The 20,036-nt window shown below is 38.7% G+C and overlaps 1 protein-coding gene and 1 non-coding gene across 6 annotated transcripts in view; one reads left to right on the forward strand and one right to left on the reverse strand.

Moving 5' to 3' along the window:
- Window positions 1-9,402: 9,402 nt before the first annotated feature.
- LOC105481369 (Rac/Cdc42 guanine nucleotide exchange factor 6) overlaps window positions 9,403-20,036 on the forward strand; it is a 119,414-nt gene continuing 108,780 nt past the window's right edge. The window contains exons 1-2 of one of the 5 annotated variants that reach the window (XM_011740895.3): window positions 9,403-10,060; window positions 11,291-11,374. In XM_011740895.3, coding sequence (XP_011739197.1) covers window positions 9,896-10,060; window positions 11,291-11,374 — 249 coding nt within the window. In that variant the 5' untranslated portion in view covers window positions 9,403-9,895. The remainder of the gene's footprint in view (window positions 10,061-11,290; window positions 11,375-20,036) is intronic. The other 4 variants (XM_011740898.3, XM_011740899.3, XM_011740896.3 and 1 more) reach the window with 4 other exon arrangements.
- Window positions 16,622-16,728, reverse strand: LOC112426590 (U6 spliceosomal RNA). Its single transcript, XR_003017968.2, has one exon. It is a non-coding gene; the product is annotated as a U6 spliceosomal RNA (small nuclear RNA).

Consider the following 20,036-nt stretch of genomic DNA (forward strand, 5'->3'; position numbering starts at 1 on the left):
TTCTTTTTCCAACTTCTATTTTAATAATAGGTTCAGCGATTGCATGTGTAGGTTTGTTACATAGGTAAATTGCATGTCACAGGTGTTTGGTATACAGATTATTACCCCAGGTAATGAATATAGTACCCAACAGAATACCATTCTCAACATAGGCCCTGGCAAAAATTTCATGGTGAAAACTTCAAAAGTAATTGCAACAAAAACAAAAATTCACAAGTGAGATCTAATTAAACTAATGAACCTCTGCACAGCAAAAGAAACTATCAACAGGGTAAACAGACAACCTACAGAATGAGAGAACATATTTGCAAACTATGCACTTGTCAAAAGTCTAATATCCAGAATTTATAAGGAATTTAATATTTTAAAATTTGAATTTGAAATTGATCATAGATTGGCTCTATGGGGTTATATAGATCATATATGGGCTCAGATATACAGTTGAAATGAATTGTCTTTTGCCTTTTTCTAGTGTTTCTATATTGGAGAAGTTGGTGTCAATTTTAAGAGACCCTACAATTTGTTTAGCATTATTAATAAATTTTTCTTAAATAGTACATTCAGTTTTTGTCAAATAATTTCTAACTTCTTTCAATGCTTTAAAGAGAACCTGTACTTGGATGATAAATAGCCTTTTCAATTGTGATGACATGACATGCCAAACACTGAGCTCCTGATACTCACCAAACTCGCTGTTCCTCAAAGAACTGAGAAAATAGGATGTTGAATTGATCGTGTACAGTCATATTGAAATCACCAATCTGAAATCCCTGAGCTCTTAAACTTAGAGTCTTTGAATTGTAAAAATATTAAAATATCTGTGATTGTGAATAGCATTGCTTTTAAGGCTCTTGTGCAATGGACAACCTGAACCTCTTTTCTGCACAGAAAAGCGCATTACATACAGTATGAGAGAACATGGATATTTAATGACATTTATTATGCATATTAGAATGGCATCTGTGAGGGGAATAGTGTTTGTGAATGAAGGGAAAAAATGGGAGGAGAGTTTTTATATGTATGATAAACTGAGTGGTATGATCAATTTAACCTTCTGCATCTGAAGTTGAGGAAACATCTAATGAATATTCAGTAAAAAGAGCTGCGTTTCTAGTCCTTTTCTTTTTTTTGAGACAGGGTCTCACTCTGTCACCCGGACTTGTTTTGACTCACTGCAACCTCCACCTCCCGGGTTAAAGAGATTCTCCTGCCTCAGCCTCCCTAGTAGCTGGGATTACAGGTGTGAGCTGCCATGACTGACCATTGTATTTTTTTAAATAAGGACAATTAAGCATCTATTTTTACAAAGGGGATCAGACCATATGTGCTATTTTGCAATTTGCTTTTTAAACTTAGTATATTTTGGATATCTTTCCATGTCAGTACATGATTTATGTCATTCTTTCTAGAAGCTGCTTAAGTATTTGATTTGATAGGTGCATTATAATTTAAATCAATGCTCCATTGATATTTGATTTTTTAAAAAAGAGTATTTTGTGTATTTATTATTTTATGGCAGAATGCCCAACATAGAGCAATATTGCAAATATTCAACTGTGCAAAAATAGTGTGTGGTGGTTTAGTACAAGTGGGACTGGTTTTAAAAAAATACTGAAACAAAACTTGAGGGTACCATAAGAAACATTTAAACTAAGTGGTTTCTAGATCTGCTTAGCTTGAGATCTGTCCTCTGTAGACCTATAATGATGGTTGCTGCCCCCGACCATGATCAATATATACAGAATAATCAGTTCCAATGATCAAATGTGATCACAGCGGGTCTCCTTCTCTGTATCTTTCTACAGACATGTCTACAGACATGATCTGGCCTGGGTAAAAAGACAATGGAACTTTCTCAGTGGTTGAAAATAATAAGCATGGTACATATTCTCATGATTCTCTTGGTTCTCATTTCTATTTAGATTGCACTTAGATGGCTTCTTCAGTTTGTCATAAAGAATGAGCATTTCACCAATGCCCCTGAGAACATTGGACTATGCATCTTTGTTAAAGGCTTTTCCACATTCATCTTTAAAATCTTCAACTCACAATATATGAAGGTTCCATTATGTATGATGTCAATTCTTTGTGACCAGACTGCATCATCACCTACCCCATCGTGGTATGGAGTAGGGAAGAGAACACACTGGCCATCCAATTTGGTGATTTTACACAATAGTCTTCTATGCCTTTGAATTTTTTCCCCTTGGCAGATTTCCCAATATTCGTTGCCCAATGGGTTCTGGCAAAACCTAAGGAGTAGGAAAAGCTGAAAATGACTCCTGATGTACCACCAGAGGCCAGATTGTCAGCAAAATGCCTCCAGAACCCAAGTTGCCCCTCCAGAAGAAAAGTATTCACTTCTCCTTGGGAAAGCAGACTATATAATCCTCTATGCCTTTGTACTGTTTGTCAGAGGCAATATTTTTACACACACATTGTATCTCTGGCATTGTGAGACCACTGGGCGTCTTTCATTTCAAGAATATTATATAAATGAAATCATACAGCATATAACTTTTTGAGACTGGCTTTTTTTACTCAGCATAATTCCCTTGTGATCCATCTGAGTTGTTGCATATATCAATAGTTTATTCCTTTTTAGTCCTGAGTAGTATGCCATGATATGCATGTACCACAGTTTGTTTAACCATTTAACTGTTGAAAAGCTATTGTACATTATGTAAAGTGTACAATTCAATGGCTTTACGTATATTCATAGAATTGTCCAACCATCACCAAATCAATTTTAGAACATTCTTGTTATTGCTCCCCTTCCCCCTTAAAACCCTCATACCTATGAGTGATAACTTATCATTTCCTCTCAACACTCACCCCAGTCCTAGGCAACTGCTGTTCTACTTTTATGTCGTTAGGGGTTTGCCTATTCTGAATATTTCATATAAGTGGAATCATACAATATATTATCTTTTGTGTCTGACTTCCTTCATGTAGCATAATGTTTTCGAGGTTCATTCAAGATGTAGCATGTATCCGTACATCATTAATTTTTTATGACCAATATTCCATTATAACATTTTATTTATCAATTTATCAGGTGATACGGACATTTGAGTTGTTTTCAATTTTTACTGTTATGAATAATGCTGCTGTGAGTACTTGTATATAAGTTTTTGTGTGGATATATGTTTTCATTTCTCTTGGAGTGGAATAACTGGGCCATATGGTAACTATGTTTAACATTTTGAGGAACTGCAAACTGTTTTCCACAGCAGCCCCATCACTTTACACTCTCACTAGCATTGTATGAGGATTTCAGTTTCTCCACATTCTTGCCAACGCTAGTTATTGTCTGTCTTTTTTATTATTGCCATCCAAATGGGTATGAAATGGAATCCCATTGTGGTTTTGATTTGCATTTCTCTGATTGCTAAAGATGTTGAGCATCTTTTCACGTGCCTATTGGCCGTTTGTACATCTTCTTTGTAGCAATGTCTACTCAGGCCGAGGCAGGTGGATCACAAGGTCAGGAGATCAAGACTATCCTGGCTAACATGGTGAAACCCCATCTCTACTAAAAATAAAAAAAATTAAAAAAAAAAAAGTAGCCAGGCATGGTGGTGGGCACCTGTAGTCCTAGCTACTCGGGAGGCTGAGGCAGGAGAATGGCATGAACCCAGGAGGTGGAGTTTGCAGTGAGCTGAGATAGTGTCACTGCACTCCAGCTTGGGCGACAGAGTGAGACTCCGTCTCAAAAAAGAAAAACCAAAAAACCAAAAAACAAAACAAAACCACCACTACCACCAACAAAAAAACCCAAGAAATGTCTACTCAATTTTTATCCATTATACTTATTTGTCTTTTTATTATTATTTAGTTATGAGTTCTTTATATATTCTAGATACAAGTCCCTTATCAGATATATGATTTGCAGATATTTTCCTTCCATTCTGTGGGTTGTCTTTTCACTTTCTTGATGGTGTCCTTTTGATATGGTTTGGCTGTGTCCCCACCCAAATCTCGTCTTGAATTGTAGTTCCCATAATCCCCACATATCATGGGAGGGACCTGGTGGGAGGTAACTGAATCATGGGGGCAGTTACTCCCATGCTGCTGTTCTCGTGATACTGAGTGAGTTCTCACGAGATCTGATGATTTTATAAGGGGCTTTTCACCCTTTTGTTTGGCACTTCTTGCTGCCACCGTGTGAAGAAGGACATGTTCACTTCCCCTTCTGCCATGATTGTCGGTTTCCTGAGGCCTCCCCAACCATGCTGAACTGTGAGGCAATTAAACCTTTCCTTCATAAGTTACCCAGTGTTGAATATGTCTTTATTAGCAGCATGAGAATGGACAAATACACCTTTGAAGCACAAAAATTTTAATTTTAGTGAAGACCAATTTATCAATTTTTTTTCCTTCTGCTGCTTGTTGTGTTGGTGTTATATCTAAGAAACCATTGCCTAAGCGACATTCACATAAATAGTCATTCTGAACTATGAGGTGACAAGCTAAGTATGGCAAGGAGGCAGGAGAGTAGAATCCTGGGTCTCTGATGATTACGAAACTGCATTTTAGGCTTGGAAAGCCAAATTCTACATTTATTTTACACAAGAGTGAGATAAAGTATTTCATTTTTAAAAATTAAGACCCTCTGTTCCTTAAAAGACACCATAAAATGAAAAACAAAGATATAAGAAGATATTTGCAAACACATATAAATGACATAAATTTCATATCTTTAATGTACAGCAAACTTTCACAAACCAGTAACAAAAAGACAAACAACCCAATAGAAAAATGGGCAGTAGGAAGGAGTATCTCACAGAAGAGGAAACATATATGGCCAATAAGCATATTAAATGCTCAACCTCATTAGTAATCATAGAAATGTAAATGTCATACCCACGAAATAACAAGATTTTAAGTCTGAAATATCAAGTGTTACCTATGACATGGAGCAATGGGAAATCATACCCTGCTTGTGGGAATGTAAATTTGTATACTCATTTTAGAAAAAAAAATGATTTGGAGATACCTATGAGGTCAAGGAATTGTAGTGGGAGTAACAAGCAAGCTGGAAAGATGGTAGGTTTTTTAGAAAATGTAATGTTGGGCCAGGCGCGGTGGCTCATGCCTGTGGTCCCAGCACTTTGGGAGGCTGAGTCAGGTGGATCATGAGGTCAGGAGTTCGAGACCAGCTTGACCAACATGTTGAAACCCCGTCTCTACTAAAAATGCAAAAAAAATTGGCCAGGCCTGGTGGTGTGCACCTGTGGTCCCAGCTGCTCAGGAGGCTGGGGCAGGAGAATCGCTTGAACCTGGGAGGTGGAGGTTGCAGTGAGCCAAGATGGCGCCACTGCACTCCAGCCTGGGTGACAGAGCGAGACTCTGTCTTGAAAAAAAAAAAAAAGTAATGTTGGAATTCATGACTTAGGAGACAGAGAAATTTGTGTGATAAAAAAGTACAAGGTGTAACCTTCCAAGAGGTTAGCTAAAGTGGAGAGGAAGTATACATTTAAGATAATAAGATGTATCAGTTGGGGTCCAATCAGAACATAGACACTACATAGTAATTTTTTTTTTTTTTCTTGAGATGGAGTCTGGCTCTTGTCGCCCAGGTTGGAGTGCAATGGCATGATCTTGGCTCACTGCAAACTCTGCCTCCCGGGTTCAAGCTATTCTCCTGCCTCAGCCTCCAGAGTAGCTGGGATTACAGATGCCCCACATGCCTGGCTAATTTTTGTATTTTTATTAGAGACTGGGTTTCACCATGTTGGCCAAGCTGGTCTTGAAGTCCTGACCTCAGGTGATCCACCCACCTTGGCCTCCCAAAGTACTGGGATTACAGGTGTGAACCACCGTGCCCAGCCTATTACATAGTAATTTTAACAAGAAAAGTTTAACATAAAGAATTAACAATAACAGGGGATTGCAGTATTGAAGGATTGGCTCGTAATAAGTGAAGGAAACTCTGAAAAATATGGGATAGCAGATATAAATAGCAGACAATATAAAAATAATGTGTAATGGCTGATACCTCTAGAGCTGTGATAACCCTCCTCTCCACCCAAGGCTGAGATCCAGGCCTTATTGGAGAAGTTGCTCTGGTGCTGAGTCGGTGGAACTTATTGGACGTACATTCTCTGGAACTTGCTGAAATATATCCCTCTACGGTGCTGGTTCACATGGAAGGTGTCTCATCAGAGATGCTTTGCTGCCTAAACACTCAAGGGTAGTGCCTGGGGAGGCTGCTACCTGCTGTTTGTTGGGAAAACCAGTGCTGCAGTAGGTAGGCAATAGGAAAGCTGGGAGCTCGGCAGGAGCTTGTGGAGTGAGCACACAGAAAACAGGAAGTAAAACCCCTTCTTCCTGCAATGTCTCTCCACCACTGCCTACTGATAAAACTTCATATCATGCCAGCTGGCAAAGTCAAAAATATTTCAAGGCCCCAGGTCCATTTTCTCAGAATAGGCATAAAGGGGAAATGAGAGGTAATAAATTGATTACAGGTTGAGAAGGTCAAGGAACTGAGAGGTCATGATGTTGGATTGTTGTTCTTGTGGATATTGAAATGACCCAAGTGTTGGCAGAAATTAGAATGGGGTAGAAGGTTAGAGACCGATAAACTCATTTCTCTAAGTGTGACCTTGGTCTATCTGTATCAGAATCAAGTGGGATACTTTGAAAACACAGATTCCTTTATCCCACTGCAGATCTTCTGAACTAGAGTATCTGGGAAGAGAGCTCACAAATATTATTTTTAAATAAGTGCCTTAGTAGATTTGAAATGAAAGAGAATCGGTTAGTAACATTTTAAACACATGAAACTAAATAGTAAAACAGGTACCAGTGTACCCAGCATTCAGTCTTAATAAATGTTCACATTTGCCTTATTTCCTGAAGATCTTTTGATTTTTCATGAAATGTTACCTATTTTAGCTTACGTTCCACGCCTCACAGGAGATGATCATATGAACATTGTTTTCTGTCAATCACTGCTTTAGGCAATAGAGAGCCTTTGAGGGTTTTTGAACAGGGGTATTAACACTAGAGGTGTTTTTGGAAAATCAACCCAAATGTGCCTTGTTAGAGAGTTCATTAGGATGAGAAGATGGAAGTGGGAAAGCCCTTGAAGAGGCAGGTTCAGTGGCCCAGAGGGTGTGGTACCGAGGTTCTGAGGTAGGGTGAGAGATCTTTGCTTTTTTTTTCTCATGCTCTTGTGTGAAGCCTGCTCTTTGTGTTGCTGTGACCCCAGTCTTTGGATTCCCTCTCTCCCCACATTCCCTCAGTTCTTCAGCTCCTTTCTATCTTCATTTGAGTCCCTAACCAGCCTGGGTTTCGTGGGTACCCATTTCACCTATATGCTTGCCACTGCCCTGGAATTCCTAGATTTGTTGACATTTTAGCACACCAACTGTAACTTCCAATCTTTATACAAATAGAACTGGTTCTTTTGCCTTGAGGCAGTGGCCTTGCCATTCTGATATACTTTATGACTCATAGTAATATTTGCTGTAGTGAGTGTCCAAAATGAGGCCGAGTTTTATCCAGATGACCTTGGTGAACTCAAGCCTGTTTTGGAGGAGGCTGGGTTCACAAAATTTACTCAGGCTTTGTTCTTCATCAGAAGATGTAAGTGATACCTCAATAATACTGCCAGATTTTGTTTGTCTGTAGAGTAAAATTTTGATGAGCAATTGTGAAAACTGTTCAAATGACATATAAAAATGTGTTTAAGTTCGTCAGATTTGGGAATTTTATTTATCAACAAATGGATTATGTTTTTATTTCCATTACATAGATTTGGCCATGGGTCAACGTCAATGAGAACTTTTGATTGACTATACTTATTTTGCTTAAGTCACAAGTACATCAAACAAACCTTGTTATAGAACTATGGACAGACACAATAATATGAATGAGTCTGAAAATGATGATGTTGAGTTAAAGAAGCCAGGAAAAAGATAGTACCATACTGTGTACTTCCATTTATATAAGATTCTTGAAAATGCAAACTAATCTATAGACACTGAAAATAGATTGGTGGTTGCCTGGGATTTGGAGGCAAAGGGGAAAGAAAGAATTGAAAGGGCACAAGGAAGATTTTGGGGGTGATGGAAAGGTTTATCTGGATTGCATTTGTGTGATTGTATCAAAGATGTATGTATATGTCAAAATTCATTAAATCATATATATGCAGTTCCTTATGTGTCAGTTACAGCTTAATAAAATGGTAAAAATCATTAACGAGAAAAAATATTTGTTTTAAGTCATTTAAACTAACCAACAAACAAAAAAATCCTTGCTATAATCAGCTACTGTCTATATCAGGGACGCCGTCTGAATACATTCATTCATTTATTCATTCATTCATTCAACATTTTTTAACATCTACCATGTATACCTGGCAGTCTGCTGGTAACACAGTGTTAAATAAAACAAACAAGACCCCGAGTTTAGGAAGCTTACATTCTGGTGGAGGAGTCAGATCATCATATCAACAAGTGATAATAGTGAAGTGTGACAAGTGTCCTGACAGAGCAAGAAAGGGCAGCTTTGAAAATGTTTAGTAGGGTTATCTAAGCTGATTCTTTGGTAGTAGATGCCTGAAGCTGTGTTGAAAAGAATTCTGAGGCTTAGCAGGAAAGAGCTATAAATGATCTGATGTTTCCCATGCTTGAGGAGAGGTGATGATGGTAAGTGCCACACATTTGCCAACATAGAGTTATACTATTAAAGTTGGCCTTATCATACATTTCCCAATAGTATGCCTATTTCAAGTGGTTCTGAAAATGTTTGAGAATGATGAAGATCTCTTGTTATAGACTTTTTTTTTTTTTTTCAGAGCAGTATTTTGAGTGCAAAGTGTTTTTTTGTTGGGGAAATATGAATCTTCCACATTGTAGTGTAGATAGAGGACAAGTGCTCTTTTGTTCTCAAACATTCTATTTTTTCAAATGTATTTTACCCACTTATGTGACTGAGTCTGAGCCTTTGCTTAGGGTACTGCAGCTGGATTATGTAGTGGAACCAGGTCCAGAAAAAGAATTGCTAAAGAATGCAAGTAAACAGGATGTCAGATGTTATCCTTAGCCTATTTCCCTAAACATAGCTTTTTGGCTGCAAAGTAAAATGCCATTCTTCTAGCTTCTGCTTATACACAGTGATGGCTGGCAGCAGGCACAATCTTCGTTTGCTTGGCACGTTGTCACCATGCAACTCAACGTGTTTTGCAAGGAATCATCGTGACACACCATCTCTGGGAGATAGTATGAGGACGTCCGGTTATTTCTTGGAAGAATTTTCTGCCTACCTTCTTTGAGCCCTGTTGTGCCAGCGTATCTCCCCATGAGGCTCAGATCTGTCTGACCTAAGAGCCAGTTGGCATCGTCCTCCTAACAGAAGCCAGATTTTCACTGGGGCTAGACTATTTATTGACAGTGTTTTCCCAGACTGGCCCATGAGTGTCTCATTTCCAAGGTCCCCTGAAGTGCTGGCTCACCTCTGTTTCCCAAAGCACTTGCTTGCTTGTCTCTCCTCCCTCCCCAGCATCCTTCTCACTTTCTTCCCTTATAACTTCTCGCACTCTGTGTGCGTGTGTGTGTATGCATGTGTGCATGTGTTTTTCTTCCTCTTTTTTTATCCTAATGAGTTTGTTTTACAGGTTTTGAAAAGGAAAAACCAGTGTTATCCAGGATTGTTAGGTTAATTCTTATCTGTTTCCACGTCTTGGACCGTGATCTCTGTGGTTTTAAAATCCTGTATTTTGAGTGGGTTCCGCTGTTGTTTGAGAAAAGTTGCTTTAAACCTTTGCTCTGCAAGCACCCGAAGAGAACTCATAAAAAGGAAGACAACAGCAGATGCAATCGCGGATGTGGCTTAGTCCTTGCAGCTGCCCCAGAGTGCTGTTTGGAGTGTACTGTCCTCAGTAATGAATCCAGAAGAACAAATCGTGACATGGCTTATATCTTTGGGAGTTTTAGATTCCCCTAAAAAGACCATCTGTGATCCGGAGGAGTTTTTAAAGTCCTCGCTGAAAAATGGGGTAGTTCTGTGCAAACTGATCAACAGACTCATGCCCGGCTCTGTGGAAAAGGTAAGGGAAATTCGTAGTCTCTTTGGGATTGCTTATCACCAGAGAGTAGCAATCATATAACTCTTGAGATTTTTCTATTTCCCAGGCCGTGGGAGTCTCCTACTTTAATATTTTTCTAAGAGTTAGACATTTTTTCTTACTGTTTTTGTAGTTTGAAAATGTAAGAAAATGAAATGTTGTTCTTTAGTAATTGGCCCCCAAATTGTAGTATAGGGAAAACCTGTGACACTACTGGCAATAGGGGACAAGGAGAACACTCATATCACAAGCTTGCTCTATCGTGGAGATGCATGTTACATCTCCTTGTGTACCGAGGACATGTTTTGAACTTGGGGTACTTATGAGTCTGTGGAAAAATAGAATGATTTATAACAGATCTTGGTGGTGTTTTTTGGCAGTTTGACTAAAATCAGTGTAGATTTCGTTTTACAAAAATCCATTGAAGGAGAGACTATATAGCAACTAAGAGTAATAATTCAAAATGTCACATAAAGTTTGTAAAAGCAATAGAAACCAGATATATGTTTCGAATGCAATGTGCGTTCAAAGTGAAACTAACTTTACTCTCTTTAAAACAATTCAAGATTTTTAATAGCTGGAAACCCATGATCACAAGAATAGATAATTTCTTAAGTAGGCACTTTAAGTAGCTTAAAGGTACAATTTTACATTTACTTTCTTAAGGTCATCATGGACTGTGAGTATATCACTTTTGCCTGCATGGACCAGTTTGTATTTTTATTGAGCAAATAAATTTACTTATAGTTTCTTAAACTTGAGAAAGAGTGATTACCTAGTGATAAAATGTAAAGAAATGGGATCAAATGTAGAGAACAGCCAAGGGGAAATATAATTTTATTAAATTATCAGGGGGAAGCGAGGAGAGAGAGAGGTACCAGGGATTGCTTCCTTTCTTGAAAGCAAGAACTAAGCTAAAAAAACTGTCTTGGTCTCCCTAATTTGCCATCAGCACACTGGAATAGAAGGCATGAGAGAAAGCTTGTAAGTAGACATGACTTGCCACTAAAGGTTTGGTGACATTTGAAACAAAGATCGACCGTTTAGATTTTTGCATCACTTCCTTCAGTGGTTATTTCTCTTCCTGGATTGACAGCAGTGTTGCCCCATACCTTAAGAAGCCTGCTTTCTCTAGTTATCAGCAAATGATGAATATACTTTGCTTGGCATGGGATGACAATCTCCAAGTGACATTTCACTGTGTTCCTCTAGTTTTGTCTAGATCCCCAAACTGAAGCTGACTGCATCAACAACATCAATGACTTTCTGAAAGGATGTGCAACCCTCCAAGTGGAAGTAAGCCTACCCCGGGTGCCTTCCCTGTTGTTATTGTTTTTTTTTTTGCTCTGCTAATCAAGATTGGCAGTAAAAGTACTTGGTTTATTTTCACTGTCATTGGCCACTGAGTTCAACAGAGGTAGCAGACTGGTGGTCCCCAGTAATGGATTGCTAGTCTGTCTTTTCCAGAAACCAGTTCCAAGCAAAACAAAACAAAATCAAAACCCAAACAATGATGTCTTTTATATACAGCATCCAAGCCCTGTAAACAGGCTTCCAGTGACAAAGCTTGTGTGGGTGTGTTCCCCTACTAAGGGGGAACCAAAAGCAGGCCACTGACTGTTGGACAGGGTCACTGTAATCCTCCCAAGTTGAGAAAAGAGGAAAGGCCATTGTTACTCCTTCCCATTAACACTTTAGAACAGGGGCCTTGAAAAGCTGAGAGAACTTGGCTCTGAGGTAGAAATTGTGTAGTAAATTTTGTTGCATTATTTTATATTATATGGATCCCTACAGTGTGTATAGGAAGTGTTGCTGAAGGGGAGTTGATACTTCCACATGTGCATCAAGTTGCTTAACTTCTCTGTGCTTCATTATTTCTATCTGTAAAATGGACATACTAATAGCCAACTCATGGGATTGCTTTAAGAATCAAATAAGGCTGGGCATGGTGGCTCATGCCTTTAATCCTAGGCCAAGGCAGAAGGATTGCTATAGCCCAGGAGTTTGAGATCAGCCTGGACAGTGTGGTGAAATGGTGACTCTACAAAAAATACAAAAATTAGCCAGGCATGGTGGCGTGTGCCTGTAGTCCCAGCTACTCGGGAGGCTGAGGTGGGAGGATCGCTTGAACCCGAGAGGCGGAGGTTGCAGTGAGCTGTGATCTCACCACTGCACTCTAGTCTGAGTGACAGAAAGAGACCCTGTCTCAAAAAAAAAAAAAAAAAGAATCAAATAAGATACTGTGTAATAATTTAGGGCCAAGAGCTCCAACCTCATAAGATCTATGAGATAATTTATGTACAGTCCTTAACATAGGGCCTTGGGACAGAAGTAGTACTCTATATTAATTGATTAGCTTTAGTCATATTATCTGTGGACAAATAGTTGTGGTTTAAGCATTGACTCTAGTGCTAAACTTCTTGGGTTCAAATCTCAGTTCTCTCTTACTAGCAGCTTTGTGACCTTGGGCATGTTACTTAACTATGACTCTAGGCCTCAGTCTCCCGACCTACAAAATGGGAATAATAGTGGCACCTAACTCTTAGGATTAGTGTGACCTTTTGTAAAAATATTATTTCAATAGTTTGGGGGGAACAGGTAGGTGGTGTTTGGTTACATGGATAAGTTACTTAGTGGTGATTTCTGAGATTTTGGTGCATCCATCACTTGAGCAGTGTACACTGTACCCAATGTAGAGTCTTTTATCCCTCACCCCACTCCCACCCTTCCCCCTGAGTCCCCAGAGTCCATCATATCATTCTTAGGCTTTTGCATCCTCATAGCTTAGCTCCCCTTATAAGTGATAACATATGTTGTTTGGTTTTCCATTCCTGAGTTACTTCCCTTAGAATAATGATCTCCACCTCCATCCAGGTTGTTACGAATGCCATTATTTTGTTCCTTCTTATGGCTGAGTAGTATTCCATGGTGTGTGTGTGTGTGTGTGTGTGTGTATGTGTGTGTATGTATATATATATTACCTTTCCTTTATCCACTTGTTGGCTGATGGGCATTTAGGCTGGGTCCATAACTTTGCAATTACAAATTGTGCTGCTACAAATATGTGTGTGCAAGTGTCTTTTTCATATAATGACTTCTTTTCCTCTGGGTAGATGCTCAGTAGTAGGATTGCTGGATCAAATGGTAGTTCTACTTTTACTTCTTTAAGGAATCTTCATACTTAAGGTTTTCCATAGTGGTTGTACTAGTTTACATTTCCACCTGCAGTGTAGAATTGTTTCCTTTTCACCACATTCATGCCAACATCTAATATTTTTTAGTTTTTTAATTGTGGCCATTTCTGCAGGAGTGAGGTGATATCTCCTTGTGGTTTTGATTTGCATTTCTGATGCTTAGTGATGTTGAGCATTTTTTCATATGTTTCTTGGCCATTTGTATATGTTCTTTGAGAACTGTCTATTCATGTCTTAGCCCACTTTTTGATGGGATTATTATTATTATTATTATATTTTGAGACTGAGTCTCACTCTGTTGCCCAAGCTGGAGTGCAGTGGTGTGATCTTGGCTCACTGCAACCTCCACCTCCCCAGTTCCAGCGATTCTCCTGCCTCAGCCTCCTGAGTAGCTGGGATCACAAGCGCCCGCCACCACATCCGGCTAATTTTTGTGTTGTTAGTAGAGACAGGGTTTCACCATGTTGGCCAGGCTGGTCTCAAACTCCTGACCTCAGGTGATCCACCCATCTCGGTCTCCCAAAGTGCTGGGATTACAGGCATGAGCCACCATACCCAGCCTATTTGTTTATTTTTGTTATTTATTTATTTATTTAGTTTTGCTGATTTGTTTGAGTTCCTTGTCGATTTTGGATATTAGACCTTTGTCAGATGCATAGTTTGTGAATATTTTCTCCCACATTGTGAGTTTTCTGTTTGCTTTGCTGATTATTTCTTTTGCTGTGCAGAAACTTTTTAGTTTAATTAGGTCCCATCTATTTATCTTTGTTTTCATTGCCTTTGTTTTTGAGTTCTTGGTCATGAACTCTTTGCCTAAGCCAATATCTAGAAGAGTTTTTCCAATGTTACCTTCTAGAATTTTTATGGTTTCAGGTCTTAGATTTAAGTCCTTTATCCATCTTGAGTTGATTTTTGTAGAGAGGTGAGAGATAAGAGATGAGGTGAGAGATGAGGATCCAGGTTCGTTCTCCTACATGTGGCTTGCCAATTATCCCAGCACCATTTGTTGATTAGGGTGTCGTCTCCCCGCTTTATGTTTTTGTTTGCTTTGTCAAAGACCAGTTGGCTGTAAGTATTGGGCTTTATTTCTGGGTTCTCTATTCTGTCTCATTGGTTTATGTGCCTATTTTTATACCACTACCATGCTGTTTTGGTAACTATAGGCTTGTAGTATAGTTTGAAGTCGGGTCATGTGATGCTTCTAGATTTGTTCTTTTTGCTTAATCTTGCTTTGGCTATGTGTGTTCTTTTTGGGTTTCATATGAATTTTAGTATTGTTTTTTCTAGTTCTGTCAAGAATGATTATGGTATTTTGATGGGAATTGCATTGAATTTGTAGATTGTTTTTAGCAGTATGGTCTTTTTCACAATATTGATTCTACCCATCCATGAGCATGGGATGTGTTTCCATTTGTTTGTGTCATCTATGATTTCTTTCAGCAGTGTTTTGTAGTTTTCCTTGTAGAGATTTTTTTACCTCCTGGGTTAGGTATATGCCTAAGTATATTCTTTTTTTTGCAGCTGTTGTAAAAGTGGTTGAGTTCTTGATTTGATTCTCAGCTTGGTTGCTGTTGGTGTATAGTAGTGTTACTGACATATGGATTTTGTATCCTGAAACTTTACTGAATTCATTTTTCAGATCCAGGAGCTTTTTGGATGTGTCTTTAAGGTTTTCTAGGTATACGATCATATCATCAGCAAGCAGTGAGAGTTTGACTTCCTCTTTACCGATTTGGATGCCCCTTATTTCTTTCTTTTGTCTGATTGCTCTGGCTAGGACTTCCAGGACTATGTTGAACAGAAATGGTGAAAGGGGGCATCCTTATCTAGTTCCAGTTCTCAGGAAGAATGCTCTCATATTTTCCCTGTTCAATATAATGTTGGCTGTGGGTTTGTCATAGATGGCTTTTATTACCTTAAGGTATGTCCCTTCTATGCTGATTTTGTGGAGGGTTTTAATCATAAAGGGATGCTGGATTTTGTCAAATGCTTTTTCTGCATCTATTGAGATGATCATGTGATTTTTGTTTTTAATTCTGTTTATGTGGTGTATCACATTTATTTACTTGCATGTGTTAAACCAAGCCTGCATCCCTGGTATGAAACCCATTTGATCATTGTGTATTATCTTTTTGATATGCTATTGGATTCAGTTAGCTAGTATTTTGTTGAGAATTTTTACATCTGTGTTCATCAGGTGTACCGGTCTGTAGTTTTCTTTTTTGTTATGTCCTCTTCTGGTTTTGGTCTGAGGGTAATACTGGCTTCATAGAATGACTTAGGGAGGATTCTCTCTTTCTCTGTCTTTTGGAATAGTTTTAGTAGGATTGGTACCAATTTTTCTTTGAATGTCCAATGGAATCATCTGACGTTTCAATGAATTCAAATATATGAAAAGGCCCCAGAAGAGTGCGTGGAATGTAGTAAGAATTCTCAGCGTGGTAGATATTATTATTAGCAATACTGGTAGCTTTGCCCCAGATAAACTTTGCTTCCTTCACCATTTTTCCTAAAGTTAGCCCTAGGGCCAGGTTATATCTGACTCAGAATATTTTATTCCACTTTCCCCTGTTGCCCAATTTGCACCCTCTCTCTCAATCTCTGTTTCTTTCTCTCTCGCTGTTTATGTGTGGGTCTGAGTCTGTGACTTTTGAGGTTGGTGTGATGGGCAACCACTTTATATCCCTTATAGAATAATGTCTACTATGGAATTTTCTCTTTTTCTATTATGGTCCAGACTCTTCAGGAAATTTAAAATTTTTCTTTAATAAATGCTGAGATATTTTCCTTTTTTTTTTTTTTTTTTTTTTTGGGAGACAGAGTTTTGCTCTGTCACCCAGTCTGGAGTGCAGTGGTTTCATCTCCGCTCACTGCAACCTCTGCCTCCTGGGCTCAAGCGATTCTCGTGCCTCAGCCTCTCAAGTAGCTGGGATTACAGGCATATACCCGGCTAATTTTTGTATTTTTAGTAGAGACAGAGTTTCACCATGTTAGCCAGGCTGATCTCAAGCTCCTGACCTCAAGTGATCTGCCTGCCTCGGCCTCCCAAAATGCTGGGATTACAGGCATGAGCCACCGCACCTGGCTAATACCATGGTATTTTTTTTTTTTTTTTCAAATAAAAACATGGTGAAGTTGCCAATGATTTCTGCATTCTAAAGCTGCCAGAAGGTTTGCCGGGCTTCTTTGCAGTTCTAAGAATACTGGATGATACAGAAATACCTTCCAGGTTAGGCATTGTTCAGGATTTTTCTGATAACTAACGCTTACTCCTTTAAGCACCAATGCTTAAAATATTCTTCCACTTTGAATAGAAATATTTTTTTAAAGTTATGTTTATTACTTTTATTTTTTTATGGGACACTTCACAAATTTTTGTGTTATTCTTGTGCAGGGGCCATACAAATACTCTCTATCTCATTCCAATTTTAGTATATGGGCTGCTGAAGTGAGCACAAGATAGAAATATTTCTAAAATGTATGTCTTAATTTTCTCTCTTCTTAAATAAGAGACACTGGAAACATTTTTATCTCTTTTTGATAATTCTTGCTGACCTGAACATTATATGAATATTGTAATGAGGCAATATCTGGCATCGTGGTTAAGCACATGCCTTCTCTAGTTTGACAGACCTAGATTAGAATCTTGGCTTGGTCAATTACTGGCTGCATAACTCTGGGAAAGTTACTTGACCTCTCTATGCTCCTTTTTCCTTATCTGTATAATGGAGACATTAATAATATCTGCTGTATATGATTGTTTTAAGGATCAAATGAGATAATACATCCAAGGCACTCAATATAGCACTGCACATAAGGCATGCACAATAGCTGTTTTCTGTGGTGTTATTACTAGGTAATGTTCTTTGCATTGCTGTGTGCAAAATTATTCTTGTAAGGGATATATAGGAGCCATATCAAGGCACTCCTAGAACCCAGAAAGAAGTCTAATAGTCAGTACATAAGGAATGAGACCAAAAGCTGAGCTGGGGAGCATAAAGCAGCCAAGAAGACTCATCATCTTGTCTCAAGCTTCCAGGTAGCTGGAAGACAGACCTAAACATAAATATTTGCAAATGTCACTGGATAGAGTCTCTCTCAGGCCCAAAGTGCCTGGCACAGTGCCTGGCATAGGACATACCTAATGGATTTTTGTTGACTCTATAAAACTGTAGATGTACAAAAAGCAAGAAGAGCAGGACTTGATTGTTGCTTAGAACACACTATTATTTATCTAAAGAAAGAATACTGGCTTGAAATTGTCAGCTTGAAAATGCAGAAAAATGGAGCCGCAGATGCAACACCATACCGACAAATTGAGTATTGGGCTCTGAGGCATGGTGACCACATTAAAAAAGCTGTTGCCTTCTGGTCCTCTGGGTGGCCAGTTGGCTTCTCCAAGTGACCTCCATCTGTGTGTTCTCATATGGCTACAATGTCGTAGGGTCTTTAGAGGATCACACATTTAGTAACTGATCAGGAAAGTCTGTTGAGACATCTGGGAACAAAGCGCTCTCTGAAGCACCCCACCATCTTCTTGATAGTGTCCTTTGTAACACAATTTTTTTGTTGTTGTTGTCTGTTTGTTTGAGAAGGAGTCTCGCTCTGTCGCCCAGGCTGGAGTGCAGTGGCACAATCTCGGCTCACGGCAACTTTGGCCTCTTAGGTTCAAGTGATTCTCATGCCTCAGCCTCCCAAGTAGCTGGAATTACAGGCGCCTGTGACTATGCCTGACTAATTTTTGTATTTTTAAGTAGAGATGGGGTGTTGCCATGTTGGCCAAGCTCTCCTGGCCTCAAATGATCCACCTGCCTCAGCCTCCCAAAAGGCTGGGATTACAGGCGTTAGCCACTATGCCTGCCCCATAAAAGTGTATTAATTAGACATTTTTGTTTTTTATTTTCAATTTTTGTGGGTACATAGCAGGTGTATATATGTGTGGGGTACATGAAGTGTTGTGATACAGGCATGCAATGTGTAATAATTCCATCATGGAGGATGGGGTATCCATACTCTCAAGCATTTGTCCTTTGTGTTACAAACAATTCAATTACACTCTCTAAGTTATTTTAATATGTACAATTATTATTGACTATAGTCACCCTGTTGTGCTATCAAATAGTAGGCCTTATTCATTCATTCTTTTTTTTTTTTTTTCATTTTTTTGTACCCATTAACCATCCCTACCTCCTTCCCCACTACACTTCTCAGTCTCTGGCAACCTGTCTTCTACTCTCTATGTCCATTAGTTCAATTGTTTTGATTTTTAGATCCCACAAATAAGTGAGGACATGTGATGTTTGTCTTTCTGTACCTGGCTTATTTCACTTAACATAATGACCTTCAGTTCCATCTATGTTGTTGCAAATGACTGATTCTCATTCTTCTTTGTGGCTGAATAGTACTCCATTGTGTATACATACCACATTTTCTTTATCCATTCATTTGTTGGTGGACACTTAGGTTGCTTCCAAATTTAATTTGCGAACAGTGCTGTAACAAACACAGGATCGCCGTTATCTCTTCCATATACTGATTTCCTTTCTTTTGAGTAACATACCCAGCAGTGGGATTGCTGGATCATATGGTAGTTCAATTTTCAGTTTTTTGAGGCCCCTCCAAACTGTCCATAATGGTTGTACTAATTTACTTCCCACCAGCAGTGTATGAGGGTTCCCTTTTCTCCACATCCTCTCCAGCATTTGTTATTGCCTGTCCAAAAACTTTTAATTTTGATGAAGTCAAATTCATCTCTTTTGTTACTTGGGCTTTTGTTGTCATATCTAAGAAACTCTTTTGTAATTAAATGTCTTGAATTTTTTTCCTGTTTTCTTCTAAGAATAATATAGTTTTACATTAAGGTCTTTGATCTATTTTGAGTTAATTTTTGTATATGGTAGGAGATAGGGGTCCAAATTCATTCTTTTGCATATGCACATCCAGTTGTTTCAGTACCATTTGTTGAAAATACAACATTAACCAATTCCTCCATTGAATTGATTAATGTAGCTATGTAGTAAGTTTTAAAAGCAGAAGGTATGAGTCCTTCAACTTTGTTCTTCATTTTCAAAATCACTTTGGCCATTCTGGATCCCTTGCATGTCCATGTGAATTTTAGGATCAGCTTGTCAATTTCTGCAAAAAAGACCAGCTGAGATTTTGATAGTGATTGTGTTCAATCTATAGATTGCTTTGGGGAGTGTTGCCATCTTAATAATATTAAATGTTTGGATCCATGAACATGGGATGTATTTCCACTTATTTGTCTTTAATTTAGTTCAGCAATATTTTGTACTTTTCAGTGTACATGTCTTATACCTTCTTGGTTCAATTTATACCAAAGGATTTTATTATTTTTGGTGTTATCAAAAAATAGGATTGTTTTCTTGATTTGGTATTTAAATTGTTCACTGCAAATGTATAGAAATATAATTTTTTTTGAGACAAGATCTTACTCTGTTGCCCAGGCTGGAGTGCAGTGGTGTGATTATAGCTCACTGCAGTCTCAAACTCCTGGGCTCAGGTGATTGTCCTACTTCAGCCACCTGAGTAGCTGTGACCACAGGTGTGGAGCACCATGCTTGGCTAATTTTTGTATTTTTTATAGATACAGGATTTCACCATGTAGCCCAGGCTGGTCTTGAGCTCCTGCACTCAAGTGATCTACCTGTCTCAGCCTCCCAAAGTGCTGGGATTACAGGCATGAGCCACGGTGCCTGCCCAATTGATTTTTTCATGTTCATCTTGTATTCTTCACTTTGATA

The sequence above is a fragment of the Macaca nemestrina genome, chromosome X (assembly GCF_043159975.1).
Source record: "Macaca nemestrina isolate mMacNem1 chromosome X, mMacNem.hap1, whole genome shotgun sequence".
NCBI classification, from domain to species: domain Eukaryota; kingdom Metazoa; phylum Chordata; class Mammalia; order Primates; family Cercopithecidae; genus Macaca; species Macaca nemestrina.